The sequence below is a fragment of the Dipodomys merriami genome, unplaced genomic scaffold (genome assembly GCF_024711535.1).
Source record: "Dipodomys merriami isolate MVZ:Mamm:240054 unplaced genomic scaffold, mDipMer1.0.p SCAF_22, whole genome shotgun sequence".
NCBI lineage: Eukaryota > Metazoa > Chordata > Mammalia > Rodentia > Heteromyidae > Dipodomys > Dipodomys merriami.
In genome coordinates this window covers 907,462-927,970 of record NW_027203604.1, presented here as the reverse complement: position 1 = coordinate 927,970, position 20,509 = coordinate 907,462, and the positions used below count along the sequence as shown (strand labels likewise).

At 39.4% G+C, this 20,509-nt stretch overlaps 1 protein-coding gene across 7 annotated transcripts in view; it reads right to left on the bottom strand.

Annotated features, from left to right (window-relative positions):
• The window catches only part of Nfib (nuclear factor I B), a 227,363-nt gene extending 208,358 nt beyond the window's left edge, over positions 1 to 19,005 (bottom strand). For 6 of the 7 annotated variants that reach the window (XM_070033157.1, XM_070033160.1, XM_070033158.1 and 3 more), the window contains exons 1-2: positions 18,205 to 19,005; positions 11,717 to 12,248 (exon numbers count right to left, since the gene is read on the bottom strand). In XM_070033157.1, the coding sequence (XP_069889258.1) occupies positions 11,717 to 12,248; positions 18,205 to 18,234 (562 nt within the window). In that variant the 5' untranslated portion in view covers positions 18,235 to 19,005. Of the gene's footprint in view, positions 1 to 11,716; positions 12,249 to 12,646; positions 12,703 to 18,204 lie in introns of those variants that run through there. The other variant, XM_070033159.1, reaches the window with a different exon arrangement.
• Between the last annotated feature and the right edge of the window lie 1,504 nt (positions 19,006 to 20,509).

The following is a 20,509-nucleotide window of genomic DNA, read 5'->3' as shown; positions in this document are numbered from 1 at the left end:
CCACAGATTATTAAAAATCATGTATGAGAATCTAAACAAGCTAATCAATGTTCTGATTCTGTTTTGTGCACTCTAGTTACCCTTTAACTAAAAGATAAACAGTGAAGTAACTTTCCTCTTAATTCCTGACTATAACCTCTAGTTATATGACAAACGTTAAGTGTCCCTTATAGAAACATGATACTCTTACACACTCAGGGATATGAGACTTAAGAGAGTTCCCTGGTAGGGATTGTGGAGATGGGCTGATCTCTCCACTTTCCAAAGGCACTGAGTGAGAGGTGTATGTAATCTGCTGGCAGTAGTTTGGCAAGAATTTGGCACACAACATTAGCTTCTAGATCACACAGACCCAACCAACCAGAGCCACTACAGTCAATGATCCCAGACAATTTGTGGTTTCAACTCAACCCAGGATCATTTCAGACTTAAAGAGTCTAAATCCCAGCAGCTTGCTCCTTTTAAAGAGCAATTTAACCTAGCCAAATCATCATCACTTCTGTCCAGCCAAATCTAAAACATGAATGAAGTTTACCCAAGTGTTGGCAATTGCTTTTTTTGTACATGAAAGTTTACTGAAATGCAAGAAATTACAAATACATCCTTCATTTAATATCCAAGTTGAGTTATTTAGTCAGTTATAAAATTATTTTGTTCCTTCCAAATATTCTTAATTGATCAGGAATTTAATTTTCTGGTAAATTGTAGATGAAGCATTTCTAAATTTCTGTAGCAATTCTACTATAAATAAGACTACTCCACAAGACTAGTTTATTTCATGAGCTTTCAGAACTTTCACTAATTGATAGGTGCATCACTGTGGCGAGGCCATTTATTTTCTCTCTGGAATATTTATCAGCTGAGATACATATGAACTAATTAATTGCCTCTAGTTTTACCATTCAGTCATTCCTTCTCTTCACTATTTGCTTCTTTTTCTAGACATCTAGATTATGAGATATTCTTTTTATATATAACAATAATGCTTATTGTTATTATCTGCATTGGTTTTTACTGACAGGAGTTATTGCATTTAATACAAAAATAGCCCTATGAAGTAGGAATTTAATCTTCATTTTATAAAACAGATAATCAAGACCAATGTCACAAAGTTGAATAAAGGACAAGACTAGACCCCAAAATGTCATATTGTAGGTACATACTTTCTAAGAGGGGACAAATGTTTGCTAATCAGCCTCATTCCTATGTTGAATCCTAACTCTCAAAATGCTTGTAGATGGCATTTGGGAGGCAATTAGGTCAGGAGGTTGCAGCCCTCATAACTGAGATTGGTGCCCTTCAAAGAGACCCCAAGGAGAGATCTCACACTTCTCCAGTGACAGAATACAAAAGAAGTCACTGGTCCACACCCCAGAAGACAGCCCACTCCAGAACACTACTAGACCAGCACCATGATCTTACATTGCCAGCCTCCAAATTTGTGAGAAATAATTTTGATGTTTATAAGCTTCCTAGGTTGTTATTTTGTTACAGAAACCCAAACTAAGACATTCACTGTCATAGATTTGGCAGAATCAATGAAGGCATGAAGGAGGAAGTTCTCATTCAACTTCTATAAGAACACTTTTAAACTACATATTATTCACTCTTCAATCTATGAATAAGCCATCTTTCTAAAATAATTCTTGCAAGATCTAAGACCCTCTTCTTTTCTAACTTCTCTTCTTCAACTCCCAAAAACATTCATGTATACAAACACACTCACACTCCAGCACCCACGAATTATCCATGGTCCAGGAACTTAACTTCTTTATAACTCAACAGCTGAAATCACTTTAAAAGTCTTTCAAGGGAAGAACTGAGGCAGACGTCTGGAGAAAATCATAGACAATTGTAAATCCTTAGGGCTTGGTTGCTGTTCTCACACCACAGTCCCACTGCCATGTGACATATTAGCCCACAAACCACATCCAAAGCCAACTCCAGGTTGGTGCTACTGCTGTGAAGGCAATGAATGAGCAGAAAGGCAGAGGGATGTTTCCTAGTCTAGACTGGTTTTAATAGGAGAGGGCTTACTGACTAGAATAAGATTCAGTATATTTCATTCACCCTTCCTCCCTCCCCCCTAGGACGCTGCATTATCAACATGGTTAATTATGAAAGCATTTAAATTCCTTGATCTTGTGAACATTCCTAGGGGAAAAATAGTTTAAAGCTACAATAGACCAAAGGAAAAAGAAGTGAAAGAAAAAAGAAAAGAAAACATCTTACCTGTTATTTGCTGATGTTTTTCTAATAGATATATAAAAATCTACTGCTTTTTTTTCCAGGGTTCTGCTACCACATTGTCTCGCATCTGTCAGTGTGTCCACACACATGCATAAACAGTATGCAACACACAAGTAAGGAAATGCACGTTCTAACTTAAACTCCCTTTTTTCCCCCTCTAATAATTTAAAAATAAAATGTAACAGCTTGGATTTTAAATATTTAATCTGGCAAATATAGGAAAAAATCATGAACTATAATGTCATATTTGGCAAAGCAAAGTTTAGTAGGATAAAAATATCTGTGTTTTAACATTTTAGAAGACATTTCCAGTATTTTTAAAATAAAATTATTTCTCTGCTTCAGAAGAGAACCAACGTAAAATTTTCTTTTGTACACATGGGGTTTTCATGAAGAGTAGAAAAACAATATAATATTCAATAAAATAAATGGTTAATTTTACATACTAGCCAGAGCCTCCACAGAAATAAAAACTTTCATATCTACTAGTGTGGTTCATTATTTTGTCAAGAACTGTTCTAGCAACTCAACAAGAATAGTCTTCCCTTAAAATATAAATTATAAAATGAAATACATAATGTCACCTTATTACCCTCATTTTTAAAAACTTGTCTTTTTGTCTGACTTCTAATTTTTCTAATATAGGACAACAATTTATAGTGTGAAGTTTAAAGTCAGTTGTTTTAGGACTTACACATTAACAACCGTGTAACTAAATTTATCGCTTTAACCCTATATAATGACAATAAAATACTTTTATTGTAACAACTGTGAATGTTGAAAAGTAACTATTAAGGAAACCATAAATATAAAAGGCTGAAAAGTCCACCTCAGAGGAGTGGGGAAAGGAAATTGTGATATGTATCATCATAACATGTAGAAACTCAAAATCTAAGCAGAATCAGTCCAAATCCTTCCAAATTCTAGAATACGATCCCCCTCATCCTGTTGCAAGGAGGGCTGAAAATCTGTCCCCATCACTGTCAGCAAACAAAAGAATGTCACTTCTACAGCCAGACCATGTCAAACAGAAGACACAGCTTCTGCAGAGGGACGCCTTGAATCCACTGGTGTGTAAAGTATAGGCTGGGGCCTTCTTGTCAGCTATTACCATAAAAGAATAAGAGGAAACAGTGACATTACTACACAATAGAAAGGTCAAACAGCTTGCAGCCATTTCATGACCCAGACAAGTCAAGGTCAAGGGATTCAGGTAGCAACTTAGCCAGGGCATAAGTTACAGCACAAATGAATTGTTTTAACACATCAGCTTTGGTCAATTAAACCTAACAAGGCAAGTTGCATCACGTAGCAGGGTTCCTGACACCAAGGCCAGAAGCTGAGACCGACCTCATAAAACAAGGCTTTTAACATAGCATAGCAAATTTAAGGTAATCCATCCAGAAACTGCAGATGTCAGAATAATAAAATACAAGTTGGCCTAAGCAAGAACGTTTTTCACACTTTAGAATTCACTAATAGAGGGGTATAGACTTCATATTGACATACTCATGTTATTAACGTAGACATAAATGTAATCCCTCGCTTACATGAATTACAGAATCCACCCTATTTCAAAAAACATTTTTAAACATCTGTGCTTGTGTTTAGATTTTTTTTGTGTTCTGTAGTCCCTGTTAACACTAATACATTTCTAAATACATTTTTTAACATGAGTGTAAAAAAATCAGGTTACTGAAATTTCTTTCTGTATCAGAATATTAGTGTCACTTAATAGTAATTGGTGTGTATTTAAATGCTTCTATGTCCTTTTATGGGAAACATATATTTTAAAAATCAACGAGTACTATTTATTCAATTTCCTGTTTTGTGAAATAGTTGAAGCTAACTAGAAGTTTTAAACTGCATATATTTAGCACTGAAGATTTTTTTTTCTCAAAGGCAATTCTTATTTTGTACTTGTTAACAAACTCCATTTTAAACTGATTTCTGCTTCATCAATAACTTACTACATACTCTGGACTGCCTTAAAATGAGATTCTGAAAATATACAACCTCCAGGCAACTTTCAGCTAGTAAAATTACTTCATCCATCAAACACATTTTCAATTAGATAGTCTTTATTCAGAATTGTTTAATTTGTGTGTGATTCATCAATGCTGTCCTGTTTAAACTATGATCATAAACAGAGAGAATATGTGTATCTAAGTATTTTATTATAAATAGTGCACTTTTACATAAACAGAGAATATGTGTATGTAAGTGTTGCATTATAAACAATGTATTTATGCACATGGATGGCTTGTTTTCCTTAAAACACTGCTTCATGTAAATTGTGAGGACTTTTCTTAAAATATTCCTTCATTTAAATCTTGAGGAATTTTTCTTTTATATATATGTGTGGCCTTCAATACTGCCTCAAGGTCTTTCTACCTCACTGGTTAATTGGTAGCCATTTCTTCTAATTTTCTGAATAACATAACAACCAAAAGGCCCAACCATTTAAGTCCTATTAGTTTCACATCTTGCAACGTTCTGTCTAATACCAGCTAATCCCACAGACTCACTTCTTACTACAGGCACTAAGTTTTCACAAGTTCCCGCAACTTGATGATTTATTCTCTATGCCAAACCCTAACAACTGAATTCAGTTAAATTAACCACATCACATAATTAGAGTTCAAGGACCTAGGAATTTACTTTAAAATGGGACAAAATACCACACTGCCACAGGAAAGTGAGCATAATCAAGAGGAAGCGTCTCTTCTTGCTATGTTTGGCGTGAGGCATGCTGCTATAATAACTCGAGTTTCCGATCACATAACCGCTAGTCCTTGAGATTTCTAAAATTATTCCTCCTCCACAAGGATGGAGAGAAACAACTTGGAAGACTTGCTTTGAACACTACGCCGGCTAATCATCTGCTCTGCCACAGCATATACACTGTAAAATTCCACAAGTGTCCCAAGATCTACTCTCATCAACTTCACCTTGGAACATGCTATTCTTTCTCAAACTTTAAAAAAAAAAAAAAAAAAAGTTTCTCCAAAAGCTAGTTGCAGGACAAGGAATCACTCTTGCCTTAACCTATCACATGAAACTATCTAATAATTGTCTATTTGAATAAGTGTGTTATATTTCTCTTTGGACTCTTTATAAACCATAAGCTTCAAACAAATTATTTATATGATGTTAAGCTCAGTTATATTTAAGCTATTGTGATGATAAAAAAGACAACTAACTTACTTTGATTCTTTTTTTAAAATTATAGACTTCTGCCTCCACCTCCCGGTGGGTCCCTCCCTCCTCAGTTGCTAAATTGTAAATGGCCAGCAGAAGTAGCAAGAGGAGGAGCATCATAAAACAATTTTTTTCAGTTCTATGAGTTTATTGTTGTTGTTGTTATTTAACCTAGCAGAATAAGAGCTTGTGAGAAGAAAGACCCTGCTAAGTTAAATATCTCACATCGTTGTTTCAAATCCCAGTGCCAAAAAGTTAATGGAAGATTAAAATTCTGATTTCCATTTGGCAGCTTCTTCCTAAATCACAAATTTAGGAAAACATAACTAAGTAAAATTTAAAATCCTACTAAATCTCTTACAAATCTCTACTTTAGATGTGTATCTTACGTAGCACCATAGAACCAAAGCAATAGTAATAGGTGCATGATAGCATGTCTTCAAGCATACATACTTTTGTGTCTAGCCAGGTGTCACCTGTCGGCATACCCAACCATACTTCCTGTCCCTAAAATGTTGTTCTTCAACAGTCAATACAATTTTGATTCTTACATAAATGGAGTTACTTGGATTTATTCTCCCACACAAGAGATACAATGGACTAAGTGTAAACACACAAAATGTAGATAAATAATTTTATTTCAAAATGTATACTGCTGTGTATATGCAGGAAAATATTACAAAGTAGAAAGGATGCTTAATGTTGTTGGTAAAATGTATTTCCAACCTACATTGCCCACAGAAAGTATACTATTTGTTATTTTGTTTTAAATCCTTAAATATCATTATTGTTGGAACTAATGAGCTAATCTCTTGCTTTTTTCTCTCTCCTTTTTTCAATATGGATCTCTTTCAATATCTATCTCTGTCAACATGTCTTTCGATCTCTCTATCTCCTCTTTCTCTCTCCCTTTATCCTTTGGAAAATGAGATCATATTAACAGCAATGCAAAGGCTTACTATGCCATATCAGAACACAGATGCCAAGCTTTCCCAGCTGGCAACCGGGGCCTTGGAGTTTAACTCTTGAGTTGTCTGGCAAAGCTTTGTTGTGGCAGGGACCTCACAGCAGACAGGGTGAACTTCTGGCCCCCTAGACTCTGTTTTCTTCTTATCAGTAGAAAATTGCTAAGTATCTTATCTTTCAATATATGTTCCCACCAAAACCTCATTAAGCCTAGGAACAAGACATGCCAATGAGAGCCCTTCTTCATCTTGTGAATTATGTATAACCAAGAATGCAAACAAATGTGTACTAGAGTTCACGAGTTCAGTCAAGGACAAGGTGCTGGATGGGAAAACTTAACAGGGCTCCCTAAATCAAATATGCATACAAAGTATTTCTCCTACACACAAACTTCATGCTCTCTGAGCACTTCACAATGCAAGCACATCAAATCATCATCCTGCAGAGCAGCCTCATGTTAACAAGTTATGAGAGCTTATTTTCTTCCATAATGGCAAATACCTGCAAATGAAGTGAAATTTATTAAAATGTTAAAATGCACTGTCAACTTGCGCACAATTATCTACTTAGGCTTTTCATAAAGAAATAACTGTTACCCAAAAGGATTCTGAGATCCGGTAACTGAAGGAGGAAAATAATTCTTCGCATTTACTTCCTCACTAATAACATGTGACAACCAGGAAGGGTTTTATTTCAAAAACAATAATGATTACAACTTCCCCTGTAAACAAGTCACATTTTTCACCAGTTCAAAATAGCCTTCAATTATTAGAACATTCAATAGTAAAACAACAAAAGTTGCCATCCAAAAATGGATTGCAAGTTTAAGGGCTAAAGTACTTGTTCATGATAGCAATAAGCTTGCTAAACTGTCACAGTCCAAAACATGCTTAATAAGAGTATAAAGTACAGTTCAAAAACCACTTAGGCTGACTTGGTTTGAACCCTAATCTGTTATGTTCATGCCAACAGTTCCTATCTCCTGAGATATTTAAGCTTCTTGGTGTATTGTGACCTTTCTCTTTTTCTTTAAACACTTCCCTGACTCAGAGAAAGCTCAGTCCCCTCACCATAACCACCAGCCCCTCCTCTCTACAGACAGGACACAGTCTGGCAAGTCAAGGCCTCCCATAGGCCAGACTTCCTTCGGTGCAGCCCTTTGGGTAGAAGTGCTAATCCTTCTTATTAATTAATGAGATAATGGTGGTTAACCGAAGCAATATTAATTCTAACTATCAAGGAAACTTCAACCAAAATTATTTTAGCCTTTTGGTTGCTTTTCCCAGTATGCAGAATTACACTAAAAGAATCTGGCAACATTCTGATGTAGAATTGAAAATTCAGGAGTGACTGATTTATATTAGATCTCAACGTGTACATTTCTGTAAGGTTTCCTTTTGATAGCTCCACATTTACAGGCTTACACATCACTGGCTATAGGAGAAAGTTCCCCTCAACATGATACTATAAAACTGGGAAGGGTGCAAATTGAGAAAACTAGAAATTGTTTCAGAAATAAGCAGTGATGTGACTGAAAGCCAAAAGTCAGTCATAATGAATACAGTACATATCACTACATGGGGCATGTTCTTCACACGCTTGTCATAGCATAGGGCATGTGTGTCACAGGAAGGTGTGCTCTACAGAGCTTGTTTTGCTTTGCTTTGCTTTTTTGAATGTAATAACAAAGACAATATGGGGAATAGGTACTACCTGCCCAAGAATCATTGGACATCTTTAGTATCTTTAGAAAACTCAAGACTACTTCAGAGCTATTATTTTCTTTTAATCTGTCACAATCTTTTATTTAAAAAAAAAAAGCAAAAAAAAGGGGGGGTAAGGATTTTATATTAGCTAAGGTTTGCTGCAGCAAACAAGCAAGCAGCTTTCATTCAGGGATTGTCAAAAACTTTCCAGTGTGCCCACTGCAATGCGGATGCCAACCAACGAATCAAAGGCATTCAGCAACTAGACAAAGAGGGTCTGATGCCAACCTCGGTGCCACTGGCAACCATTATTGGCATCAAACACAGTGTCTGCCTTTTTTTTCCCCCTCGCCTGGCACTTCACAAACAAAATGGCGGTTCTTGTAGCAACGGAACAGCAGAAGCGCAGCCCTCTGAATCAATAACGTCAAATGATTTTATGGATTTAAACACAGTTACTCCTAAATGATGTGTGCATTTTAGGTAGAGTAGTTTATAAACAACTACATAAACACAATCTTTTGCTAGTCTAAAGAAATAATAAAATGGATTGAATTGCGGTCAACCAGACTATAAGCATAGAAGAAGCTGAATAACAAAGGCATTGAGCTTTAAAGAAAACACTGCCCTGTGATGCAAAAGCCTAATAAACTATGAATCAAAAATGATTTCAGAATGTATAATTTTTCCCAAAACCCTTATCAGATACAGATGTAGCAAGTATAGTATGGATGTCAAAGCTCTAGTAACTCTTTCCACATTTCAGAAAAGATGAGGTTGCTGTGCATGAAGAAGGGGGAAAAAAAGTGCGGGTTGAACCAAAAGAGAAAGAGGGAGAAAGAAAAGCATGGGAAGTTGGTCAACAATAGAACTTTATTATATGTTGGTCTTTATTTCATCCTCCAAAAGTGATGCAATATGTGATCTTGTATAAATAACCAAGAGGACTATTGACATTTCTAGATCTGGAAATTGTCAATATATTGTAACATCACTCCACACTGCAATGCGGATGCCAACTAACAAATCACAAGCATCCTGAGCTAAACAAAGAGGGTCCGATGCCAATCCTGGTGCCAGTGGCAACCATCTTTGGCATTCTCTCTGTTCTTTTTCATGGTTTTTTTTTTCTCCCAGTCTTTTAGAAGTGGGGGGGGGAGGAAGGAGGAGGTTGGGAAAAGTAATTTTGTTGCTCATTCTGTTGCAAACATTATGTTTTTCCTTCCTAATTTTTCTTTCATTTTTTAATACTTCTTTACCTAATTTAGAAACAGACTTAAGTAGGTTTCATGTCCTTAGAGATGTGAGATATGCAGCTCTCTGATAGACTACAGACATCTTTTAAAATCTGCCTGCCTTCTTTAATCAACTGTACTGCAAAAAAAAAAAAATAACATAGTTAATCTATGGTTGACAAATAAAAAGAAATAAATTTTGAAAAAGAGAAAACACAAAAGCACTCTGATGTGACTTTTTCAAAAATAGAGCAACCAGATGTTAAGAGGAGATGATTCATGGGGCAGGTAGTAGAAAAGATATGTTATTAGAGGCACAGCATAAAATGACGAAAAGTTCTTACAGAAGAAGTTTCTAAGACAACAACAAAATCAATGTTTTGTCTGAAATATGGTCTTCAAGAGTTGCTAAAAAAACTTTATGACCATCATGACCAATGGTGTGAAGCGGAAGGTATTTACGGTTTCTTTTTTCAGTCTATTCTCACAAATCCAAAAGATATGAACTTTATTGTCAGTTCATCAAAACTAAAAGAATTGGCTGCTTGCCCTGAGAGTAAATATGTGCGCATGCATACCTCAAGGACTAGCCTTCAAGCAAGTTAAAAATGAGAGCAGCCGTGGGGTAATCTCAAACCTTCCTTTTCTACCCTAAAAAGTTACATGACCCACTTTTAAAACTCGATTTCCAGTCTTGACTTTTTACAATACAGTTACAAACCATTTGTAGTCAGTCCAACATATAGATACAGCCCACCTTCACATGCCACCTCCTAGACAGCTGTCAGTCAAATTAACTGTCATGTGTTAATGAGCTTGTACTTTAGGATACACAGGATGAAAATATATTTTCCCCCAACCATAATTATTTGAACTTGAGTTCTTAAATACATGAAAATAGCAAATACAGTATTTCATTTGAAATATATGTGTATATATATACATATGTATGCATATATATACATATATACATACATATATATGTATTTCAAATGTATAATGCCCAGCACCATCATTTAAAATCATACTGAAAATTTTTAAATGACATTTAAGCCTATCTCTAAACCTGAACCAAGGAAATACCAGGTCAAAAAGCAGCTCATCTTTAAGTACCTAAATTTCTAGATCCAAAGAGTGATTGTTACACGTTTTGGGATGATATTAAAGTGCCTGGAAATTTATTAAATCCTCCACTTTTATAATGAACATCAGGTAACTGTCTGCCACCTGACTATCTATCTGAAGGCCATTTTTCCTCCGGCCAGGCCAAGTTCCAAAATGACTCATCTGTGGCAGCTCAAACTCCACGCCACTTTTGGTAAGCTGCTTTTTTAAGTGATATTGTATTAAAGACTGTTGCTAATACAAAGGCATCTACATCTTGACACACTGGTTTGAAGAAAAGAAATTCTCACCTACTTAAGGGAAATACATTAAGAAAAATCAAAACATCAGGAAACATATTTCATGAACTCACCAAATAGTCAGCAACAACATCGCCTATTTCGAATTGCTCAGGCAACATTTATAACACTCTTTATGGAGTACTTTAAAACACTGGTATGGTATGCGGTTTCTGCATTCTTTTTGGGATTTATTTTAAACCAGTGTAACCAGTCCACTTTCTGTTTTTGTTCTGTAAGGAAAGCTTTGACTTTCCTCTTTGGTAAGTTTCAAGAATTCATGTTCAAGTAGACTAACAATATTAAAGTGTTCCCAAGTCATTCTGGGAAAAAAACACATATCATTTAAACAAGAGCTAGAGTGTACTAACTGTGCAGCAAATATTGCACAATCAAAATTAGGTGTTGTTAAAAATATTAAAACTACATAAATCTAGGTCTACACAAGCAGATAGTAGCTCTCCTAAGCATTTTGTAATAATAAGTGCTGTTCTCAATCCTAGAATCCTAAATTCCTGAATGAAGTTCATCTACCTCATTAGTTAAGAGACTAACACAAAGATTGTAAAGAATAGTTTGACTATTCATAAACAAAGTCACCTTTTCAAATCGGGAAAAGACAGCTAAATATGACACCGATTTCTAGCACAGAAATCTAAGTTTTAATAAACTGTTTTTTAGAGTACTCTATGTCGGTTCGTATGTTAAAAACAAAAACAAAAAACTCCTATCTTTGGTTCTTTCTTTAAATACCTTTCCAGATAAGACAGCTCCATGTCTATTTACATGGTCCGCACATGGCAGTGAATGTGAATGGAGATGGGTACACCACTGTACCCAGAGACAGAGGTGATCTAGAGCCCACAAGGACCATCTAACCCAAGCCAGATATTCCATCTACGGAGGTTTGTGGATCATGTTTGCCCTGCTAGAAGAAAGAACAATCTGCTCCTACCTTGCTCCTGCACGTAGTATGCCAAAAACAAATCAAGCTCCTTAACTGATACTGTGATATGATGTGGCTGGACACAAAGTGCTGGGTTTGTGCAATGTGGGGATTTCATGAGCCGCTCTCCATCGGTACTTTCCAAAGGGATGCCTTTGAACAGGATCACCATGACTAGATCCAGACGCCAGACTTTGTCTGCCTGTCGCAGGCAGTCGATTCTCCTAATCTTACCCTTCTGGTCAGGATTGGATAAGACACAGCACGGGTGCTTCTTGCCAGTCACGGTGAGCACAAAGTCCTCTCGGTACTCCTGGCGGATATCTTTGCGCAGTTTGGCCAGGAGCCTGGATGCCCACTTCTGTTTGATTTCAGGCTTTTCACTGAGAAGCTCATCTTTGACTGCTCTTTCTTCATCCTTTGACATTCGCTTCTCGTGCTTTTTAAAGTACTTGCGTTTTCGAGCCTGCAGGTTGAACCAGGTGTAGGCGATTGCACGGACATGTGGAAGAAGAGCCTCGATGAATGGGTGAAATTCATCCTGTGGAAGATGAGAGGGAAAAGAAAAGGTACAGAGTCAGTTTAATTTTAAATGCTCAAAAGATAAAGCAACATTTCATCCTCAAATCAGTATTAAAAAGTTATGCATGAAAATAACATTTTTCTCTCATTTACAATGATCAAAATAGGAGGACAAGGAGAGGGGGAAAAAAAGAAAGTATGCCAAGCTGCCCCCTCTCCAACCAAAATTTACAAGTTGAGTCTCTCTCCTATGAAGAAAATAAGATCTTATTTTGTATTTTCCCTCTGGCCCCATCCTCCCTCATGCCTGCCCCAAAATTATGCACTGTTCATTCTTTAAAACATATGTGGCCAAGGTGCCTGGCACCTAAGTTAATATTTAAATATCTGACAGACCAACTAAACACTATGCAGTACCATTTTACAAAGAACACAGTGAGATTTTTTTTTTAGAACCGGAGCAGAGCTTCTCAGAAGGCAGGAACGATGCCACAGTTCATTTCTCTTCTCTGTGGCACAGAAACACAAAGCATATAGATGCTCAGTGTAATGCCACACAGTTCCCGCTTTTGGAGCATGCTCTCAGCAAGAGGCTGCTGGTGGCACAAAGAGCATGCGCCATTAAACTTGATCCATTTTCTTATCAAACGTCCAACATTCCAACACTGAAACAGCACCATTCCAAGAGTGGTAACTAGAGAAACCGGTATACAGTGAGGGAAAGTGGGCAAAGGACACAGCTTGTCGTATCAGCGTCCTTTGCCAGTGTCCCGGGCAGAAGGTTTCCACACTTTAAGCATTCTCTCCTCAAACCACCAACACCAGCTCCCAACACACACAGGCACACTTCTCACACTCAAACTCTCACGCTCTCACACAGACACACTCTTGCATTTTTAAATAGAAGTTTTTCAAGTTTAAAACAAAATTGCATGAACATTCTTGTGGCAGCCCCACCGAGTCAGTTAATTTGTTAACTGATCACATGAGTATGGCAATTATTCTAAACCCCTTAAAAATCCATCTGAGGTGAACAATGAAAAATGGCAACTTGGCACCAACTTTACATTCTTTGTATCTCTGCATGCTGTGGCAGTGACACCAGGAGTGCTCTGCTGGTCAGATACTCTTTTTGTAGAATCTACACAATTCATTTGCCGCGTAGATAGATTATTGAACAGGACTGTGGGTGCACATAATGGTTGTGAATCCAGTGGTATACAGACTATCTAGAACCAGTCTTCTGATCTCAGTGGCTTACCTTTAAGCTCCACATTGTTCCTGCCTGTTTATTCTTCTAAGCTTTTTAAAGAGAGGACACAGGAAGAAATGGTAGATCATCTCTACTCACAGATATTTCAAGTTACTTCCAAATGCAGTCAGTGTTTCATTATTTCCTGACTTTCGTAAAAACCTATCTGATAAGCTGAGGCTGATTGTTGTTGGAAGAAAAGGCTTAAGGTACTGTGCATGCACACTGTGTATGTATGCAACAAGCCAAGATCTGAGGCAGATGAAAACATGCACTTCATTTTTTCTGATCACATTGACTGTATTGTCTTCCCAACCACAAAATAACTTTCTCTAATTGATTACATCCCAAGTGAGAATTACAGACATTCATGTTAGTCACCCTGAGCTATGTGGACTAACTTCTATTCAGACCCGCAGAGTGACTAACTCTAGGTAAAGGTGATGAAAGTAAACGAATGACACACGAACAAAGAAGGTGGCCCCCAAATTCCATGTAGCTATGAATACATTTTTAAGATGAAATTCAAAGTTTCAATGCTAAAGACTACAACATGTCAGTAGTTTGAAGTTCAGACACAGAATAGGTGTAGGTCCTCTCTAGTCAATAATGTAGTTAATCAAGTGTTCTAACACTGCCGTAAAACATTCCTACAGCAGAGTTAAATCTGAATCAAAATTTTATAACAATACAGAATGCAGCTGATTACATCACAGCATGAGGCATAACCAAATGCCATAGAGGAAATCATTAAACCGATCAGTAGTTTCCAGCAGAGATTTGAACAATTCAGTTACTATGTGAGCACATTAAACTAGGCCATGGAAAGAGTTAAACCACAATCTGTTCTTTGTGTGGGAAGGCAGCCCTGCTCACAGCAACCACAGCCCATGATAAGACCTCCCTATCTCCATACACTTTCAGATGCCATGCTTTTAGTTTTCACTGTAACTATAAAAACTTTGTTTATCCCTCTTCAAAAATATACGCAAAAAGAAAGCCTGCTCGAGGAAATGTGGACTTAAATGTGCTTTGGGAACTCACTTCCTATGACCTGACTTTCACTATGATTTATTGATATGACTGAAAAACATGCATATATGCGCTCATAAACTAAAAGAGAATGTAGGAAGCACATGAGGGAGCTTTGTCTCACTCCTTTTACCCTTGCCCTGCTTTCAAAAGTGCAATATTATTTTAATAGATATTAAGCAATTAGATAACACTTAAGTACTTAACATTCTTAAGTACAATGTTCAGTGACATTTTGTTTTCTTATAAAGTCATCACACACAGTTTCAATTAACTAGATTGAAGTTTCAATAGTAAATCAAAAACATCATCTATCCTGTACCAAATTTCAAAAATTTAACAAATTACTTTAGACAATGAAAATGCAAATTTGACCGCTGAATTTGGAAACTCTTTGCCAATGCACATAAAAATACATTAGCTTGAGTTTACTATTATTGATGCCGCATCTTGTTTTAAAACACGCATTTCTGCTGATTGATAATGAGAGGTAGCAAACTTTCTCTCTGCCTTGTTCATATCTTTCAGGGCCTCACAATGATGTGGATTCCTTTTAAGTGAAACATTTATTAATAAGGGGACAGATTCCCCCCAAATGGTAGTAATGGAGATTTGCAATATGTCACATACATTTTTGCATTAACATGTCTAAATGTCATCTCCCATGTGAGACTGTTTTCTAATGCTGAGAAGCAATACAGTCTTAATGATTGCAAGTGATGGGGATGTGGAGCAAAGTAACTTCTCATTCCAAAAAAAGTGAGTAAGGTATTCAAATATCCTAACAATTGAATTATTACAACACTAAACGCTTACTAAATTATTTTTTAAAATCAAAACACAGGAGTTAAGACCTAAAGGCTCTATACCAAAGCAATATGCAAGTCATAATGCTTATTAAAATACATTAATGTTCAATAATCCTTTCTCTTACAAAACTGCCTTTAGTTAGCTTAAACTGACAAAACAAATGAGCAAGTTACAAATTTCAAAATAAAAGTAAACTTTCTAATTTTAACTAGATATATTTGCTTTCCTTGCTGGAAACAATGGTTTCCATGAAAGGGATGGAAAATTGGACCAATATAGTGGAGGGAAAGTAGGTGCTCTTGGAGCATCAACTATACAATAATAAACCATGACAAAATGTACTTAAAGAACAACTATGACAACAAAATTTTTAAAATTCAATGTCATCTTGCCAATTGAAAGTTATATTAAAGGGTTTATATTACATCAAGAAAACTCAAATCATCTAATGGGTCTTAATTTTCCACTTACAGCTTATTTATACTGATCTATAAATGTCAGTTTATATTGACACTACAGCATATTTTGCTAAATATCAACTTAAACAGTAACTCCTTTTAAATTAAAATTCTTGCTAAAATTTAGATTATCTCAATGAAAGAACTGCAATACTTTATAAAGTTCCCACCAAATAAGAATGTTACGTTTTTTTTCCTATGTGCATGTTGTAAGGGGAGTTGTGCTATAGCTATTAGGCTCTTCTAATATAAGATTAAAGCTATTGATCTGATACAAAAAGAGCACTGTAAATGTGTCCTAGCTTCTGCAATATTTTCTACTACTTATAACTTCACTCAGAGATTATTAGTTAAGGAAGACTTAAGAAACTGAAATTCCTTCTCTATTATAGGCCTTCAAAAAAAAAAAGGTTTTAATATGTCAGCCCAAATTTATATTGTTAAAATAGCAAAGACTAGTCATCATAAATTAGTTTGCATGAATCCTTGAATACTAATATGATAGCTGAGTAATTATGCTATATGTGCTCCTAACATTCATATGTCCAGATTCTGCAATAATTTTTAACATACACAAAGTAAGATAAAACTAGTGACGTTTCAATGCATATTTAGAGCACAAAAATGCAATGTTATCACTAGTAGTGTTTCCAGAAAGGCTGAAACTATACATAAAAATCCAGAAAACACAATTTTTCGGCCTTTTACAGGTGAGAATGAATGATGCAGTACTTTGTAAATTGAAAACTTATGTCAATTAGTTATGGTTGATCTCAGTTTAAAAATACTATAAATGGCCATACTTTACCAGAAAGAGAAAAAAATCCTACTGATGAGTAGCAGTAAAGTAACTTTAACAATTGCAGGCAATTCGTTATACCTGAAACAGTTTTATCATAATCATTGGATACTATCATTTCTAGCTTTCAAAGTACAAATAACTCAGCAGCCCATTTTTTCCAGTTTTGTTAAATTAAAGTTCACGTTTACTTGCTTAAAATAGCCATATCTAAGTTAATCATACTCACATGCCAAACAAAATATAAACAATAAAAAATGTGTCAGCCAAAAAGCTACAGGACTGTATCCAATCATTGAATAAGCCTTATCATTGTTTTCATCTTCATTCACAATTTATGAGTGCATCAGTCCTTTTGAATCACAATGGTTTCTAATTGTCATACATTTGAAATCTTAATTATTTGTCCATTATAAAAATGCATCATCCTATTAGATTTTATTAATTTTTAACACAGCCAAACCTAGCCAACATTTCTTTAAGTGCTTAGTGTTTACGGCAATGTTAAAGAAAATAGTTATCAGATGATCAATCATGCCACCTAGTCCTACCTAAAAACTGAAGCACATTGTCCCATGACTTTAAAGACTTAATATACTGTTTCAAATAACAATTCTATAATAGGCTAGTTAATTAGTTCATCAGTAGATTAGTTCGCAGGCAGGGCAGCTATGAAAACTGCGCCCAGGTAAGTCTGTGCCGTCTCTCCACTTACCCACTTGACTGGTTCAAAGTGATAGAAATTGTGTCGGTGCTTTCAAATACAAAACCAGGGTTTTGTTTTATAACCTTGTTCCCCAAATTAGAGCAATTTTCAAAGTTTAAAAAAAAAACACCTTACTTTCCCAAAATTACTTTTCTTCTCAGTATGCTCAAATGCCGTCAAATGTATAGGTCTCCCCCAAAATGTGCAAGTTCGGAAAGTCCTTAACATTCACCACAACCATCTAAACTCTTGGCAAGGTAAAGGCCACCTCTGTGGTGTGGTCACTGGAAAGCCCAAAGTGCCGGAGTCACTACCGATCAGGACTTCAGGTCCTCAAATAAAGCAAAAGAATGGGTCCAGGGACCACAACCTCGGACTTGCTTCGTTGCCCGCCCACAGCTCGCAGCAAAGTCCAGAGGCGCCCACACAGCCTGGTGCCTGTGTCCCCCTAGCCCAAGTTCATTGCTGTTAAGAGCTCAGTCCCCTAAAGCTCCTCTAAAGCCTTCGTCCGTCCGCCTCCGTGAGCCAGGCGCAGAGTGGAGGAGAGGAGCGGCCGGCACCCCAGCGCAGGGGTGCCAAGCAGCGGTACAGCCCACATTTAGGGGCCTGCAAAAAGGGCTTAAGCCCACGGGCCTCGGCTCTGCCCATCCCCCGGCAGCTTCCAAGGCCCGGTGCCCAGCTCCCCGTGCCCAAGGCTCGGGGGGCCGGGCGCACCCGGCAGCCGGGGGTAAGAGGCCTGGCGCGGGGCTCCCACGCCACCCCGCAAAGCCTGCCGCAACTCTGGGCCACTTCTCCATGGGACAAGGATGTGTGGAGGTAACCTAAAGCCTTTAATTGTCCCCACGAATCAGAGCAATAAAACCAAACAAAGCATATGGGGCCAGAGAGAAAACCGGAGAAAGCGACGAAGATATGTACCTGAGTGAGACAGATAGGAGAATACATCATGACTTCGCCTTAAAACGCACTTTCCCGGAGATGCCCAAGAAAATCTTCCAGAAGCAAGAATTTCATCTATTCATGTTACAGTCATCGGAGCCCCGCGATGCGATCAATCAGGACGGGGCTCTGCGCCGGATCACCGCAACTTCACAACAAACCCAGTCCTCCTTAAATAGCCAAAGATTCAAGTTCACTCGGCGTGCTAGATTTCCTGGGGTGAAATCCAATCTACACTTTTAACCCTCTTGCAGTCCGGGCGCGCTGGCCGGCTGTGCTCGCCGAGCTGCCGCCGCCTCCGTCGCCACCGCCGGTGTTAGTTGCTTTTCGCCAGGATCGGGGAATTTGTTTTCTTTTCTTTTTTTGTTTTGTTTTTGCAGTTGTTGTTGTTGATGTTGTTGGGGGCTTGGGGATGCACGAAGGTTCGGTGTGGGTTAGGTTGGGATGATGGTTGTGGGTGAAATGCTTTAAAAAAAAAAAAAAGGCGGGGAAGGGGGCGCAGGAGGGCGGGCGGCTGGGAAAGCAAGGAGAAATGTGTCACCGCACTAGGAAAGTTCAAGGTTACAGCCCCGAACACTGCGGCAGGATCCCGGAGTGGTGTTCGCCGGTGAAACTTTGCCGCCAGCCGACCATGTGTGCGCAAGGGGGAGCGTGAGCGAGTGCGCGCGGGTGGCGGGGCGCGCGCGAGGGAGAGCCGGGTGGGGGCGGGGTGGGGTGGGGGAGAAGGGAGAGGCCCTGGGTGAGGGAGGGGGCGCGAGCGCAGATCTCCCGGGCGGAAGAGGCTTGCAGCCCCGCGGTCCCCGGCTGCAGCCGCTGCAGCCGCCGCCAACGCCGCCCGCGCCGGCTCCTCCGCGCCTGCCCGCTCGCTCGCCCGCCCCACCGCCCGCCTGCCCGACTCGCCCGGCTTCTGGCTTCTGACCTGGCTAAGCGTGGAGGCGGCTGCTGCTGCTGCTGCTGCCGCCCGCTGCTGCTCACAACCCAGGGGATCAAAACGATCTCCTGAAAAAAAAAATCCCAAACGATAAATCCCGCTTTCCCGCTCGACTCCAAACTCCTCTGCTTTAGGTTCTTTTCTCTCCCCCCCCCCTCCCTGTCTCGCTTTCTTTCGTTGCAAAACTTGGAAGTTGAAAAATTCACCGGTTCCACCCTCTGGACCCCGCTCGAGCTCTCTCCAAATCAGACTTAAGAATTGTTTTATTATTTAATTACACAATCATCGCTTTACTCCTCCTCCTGCAAACGCGCATTCCTTTTGCACCAGCCTTTCTCCACACCCCCAACCCCCACCTTCCTCCTCCTCCTGCGCGCCTCTGCCTCTCTCTCTCTCTCTCTCTCTCTCTCTCTCTCTCTCTCTCTCTCTCTCTCTCTCTCTCTCTCACTCTCTCTCTCTCTCTCCCCCCCTCTCTCTTTCTCTCTCTCTCCCTCTCCCTCCCTTCCTCCCTGCTCCTTCTCTTCCCCCGTTTGTTAAAGGTATAACCATGCAACAGTACGACTTTTAAAAACATAATAAAGCTCTACTTTTCGCAATCCTCCCCCCACCCCGAAAATCACTCTCTGCAAGAGGTATTTTGGTGCCCGCCGCGGACTCTTTAAGCCGTGGGAACATCCTAGTGGGAGAAGCACTGTACTGGCCTGGGCTCCAGAAAGGAATGGAAAATTCCCTCACACCCAGGCCGCCCCAGGGCCGGGGCTGGGGCGCCAAGCCTCTCACCCAAGGCCAGCGCGGTCTGCCCACCCCGTCGCTGAAGGGAAAGAGGAGGGGGGCCTAAAAGGCAAGAGTCTGAGTGAACTTGAGCTTAAGTAGTTGGGGAGGACCAGTGCAAACTTGGGGGACAAGCCGCTCCGCCCTGATGGCCCAGTATAGAGCCCACATTTGCAGGTATAAAGGGTGCGGGGTCTTCTCCAGTCTCCCTAGCGCCGAATGGCACCCAAAGCGCCTACTCCAAAGCGGCGCACAGCGCTTCGCTGGGGTTTGCCGCCCTCCCTAGGGGTGCCCGGTGCACGTGGCCGGGCTCTGAGCGGGAGCACGGGCAGCGCCACGGCCGCCTCGGGCTCCCTCCTCCTTCTCCAGCTCTCTCCTGCAGCCCTGCTGGCTGGTTCCCAATCCCCACCCACAGGGCGCTGGAGGAAAGCGGCTCCCTCCCCACAGGAGTGCAGACTGGGCGGGGCCGAGGCGCGCCCCGGGCTGCGGATCGACAGCGCGCGCAGTCGAGGGCGCGGGCGCGGGGTGCGTGTGCCACTCCGGTCCTCTGGAGGCGGCGGGCCAGGAGCCACGGGGCGCCCG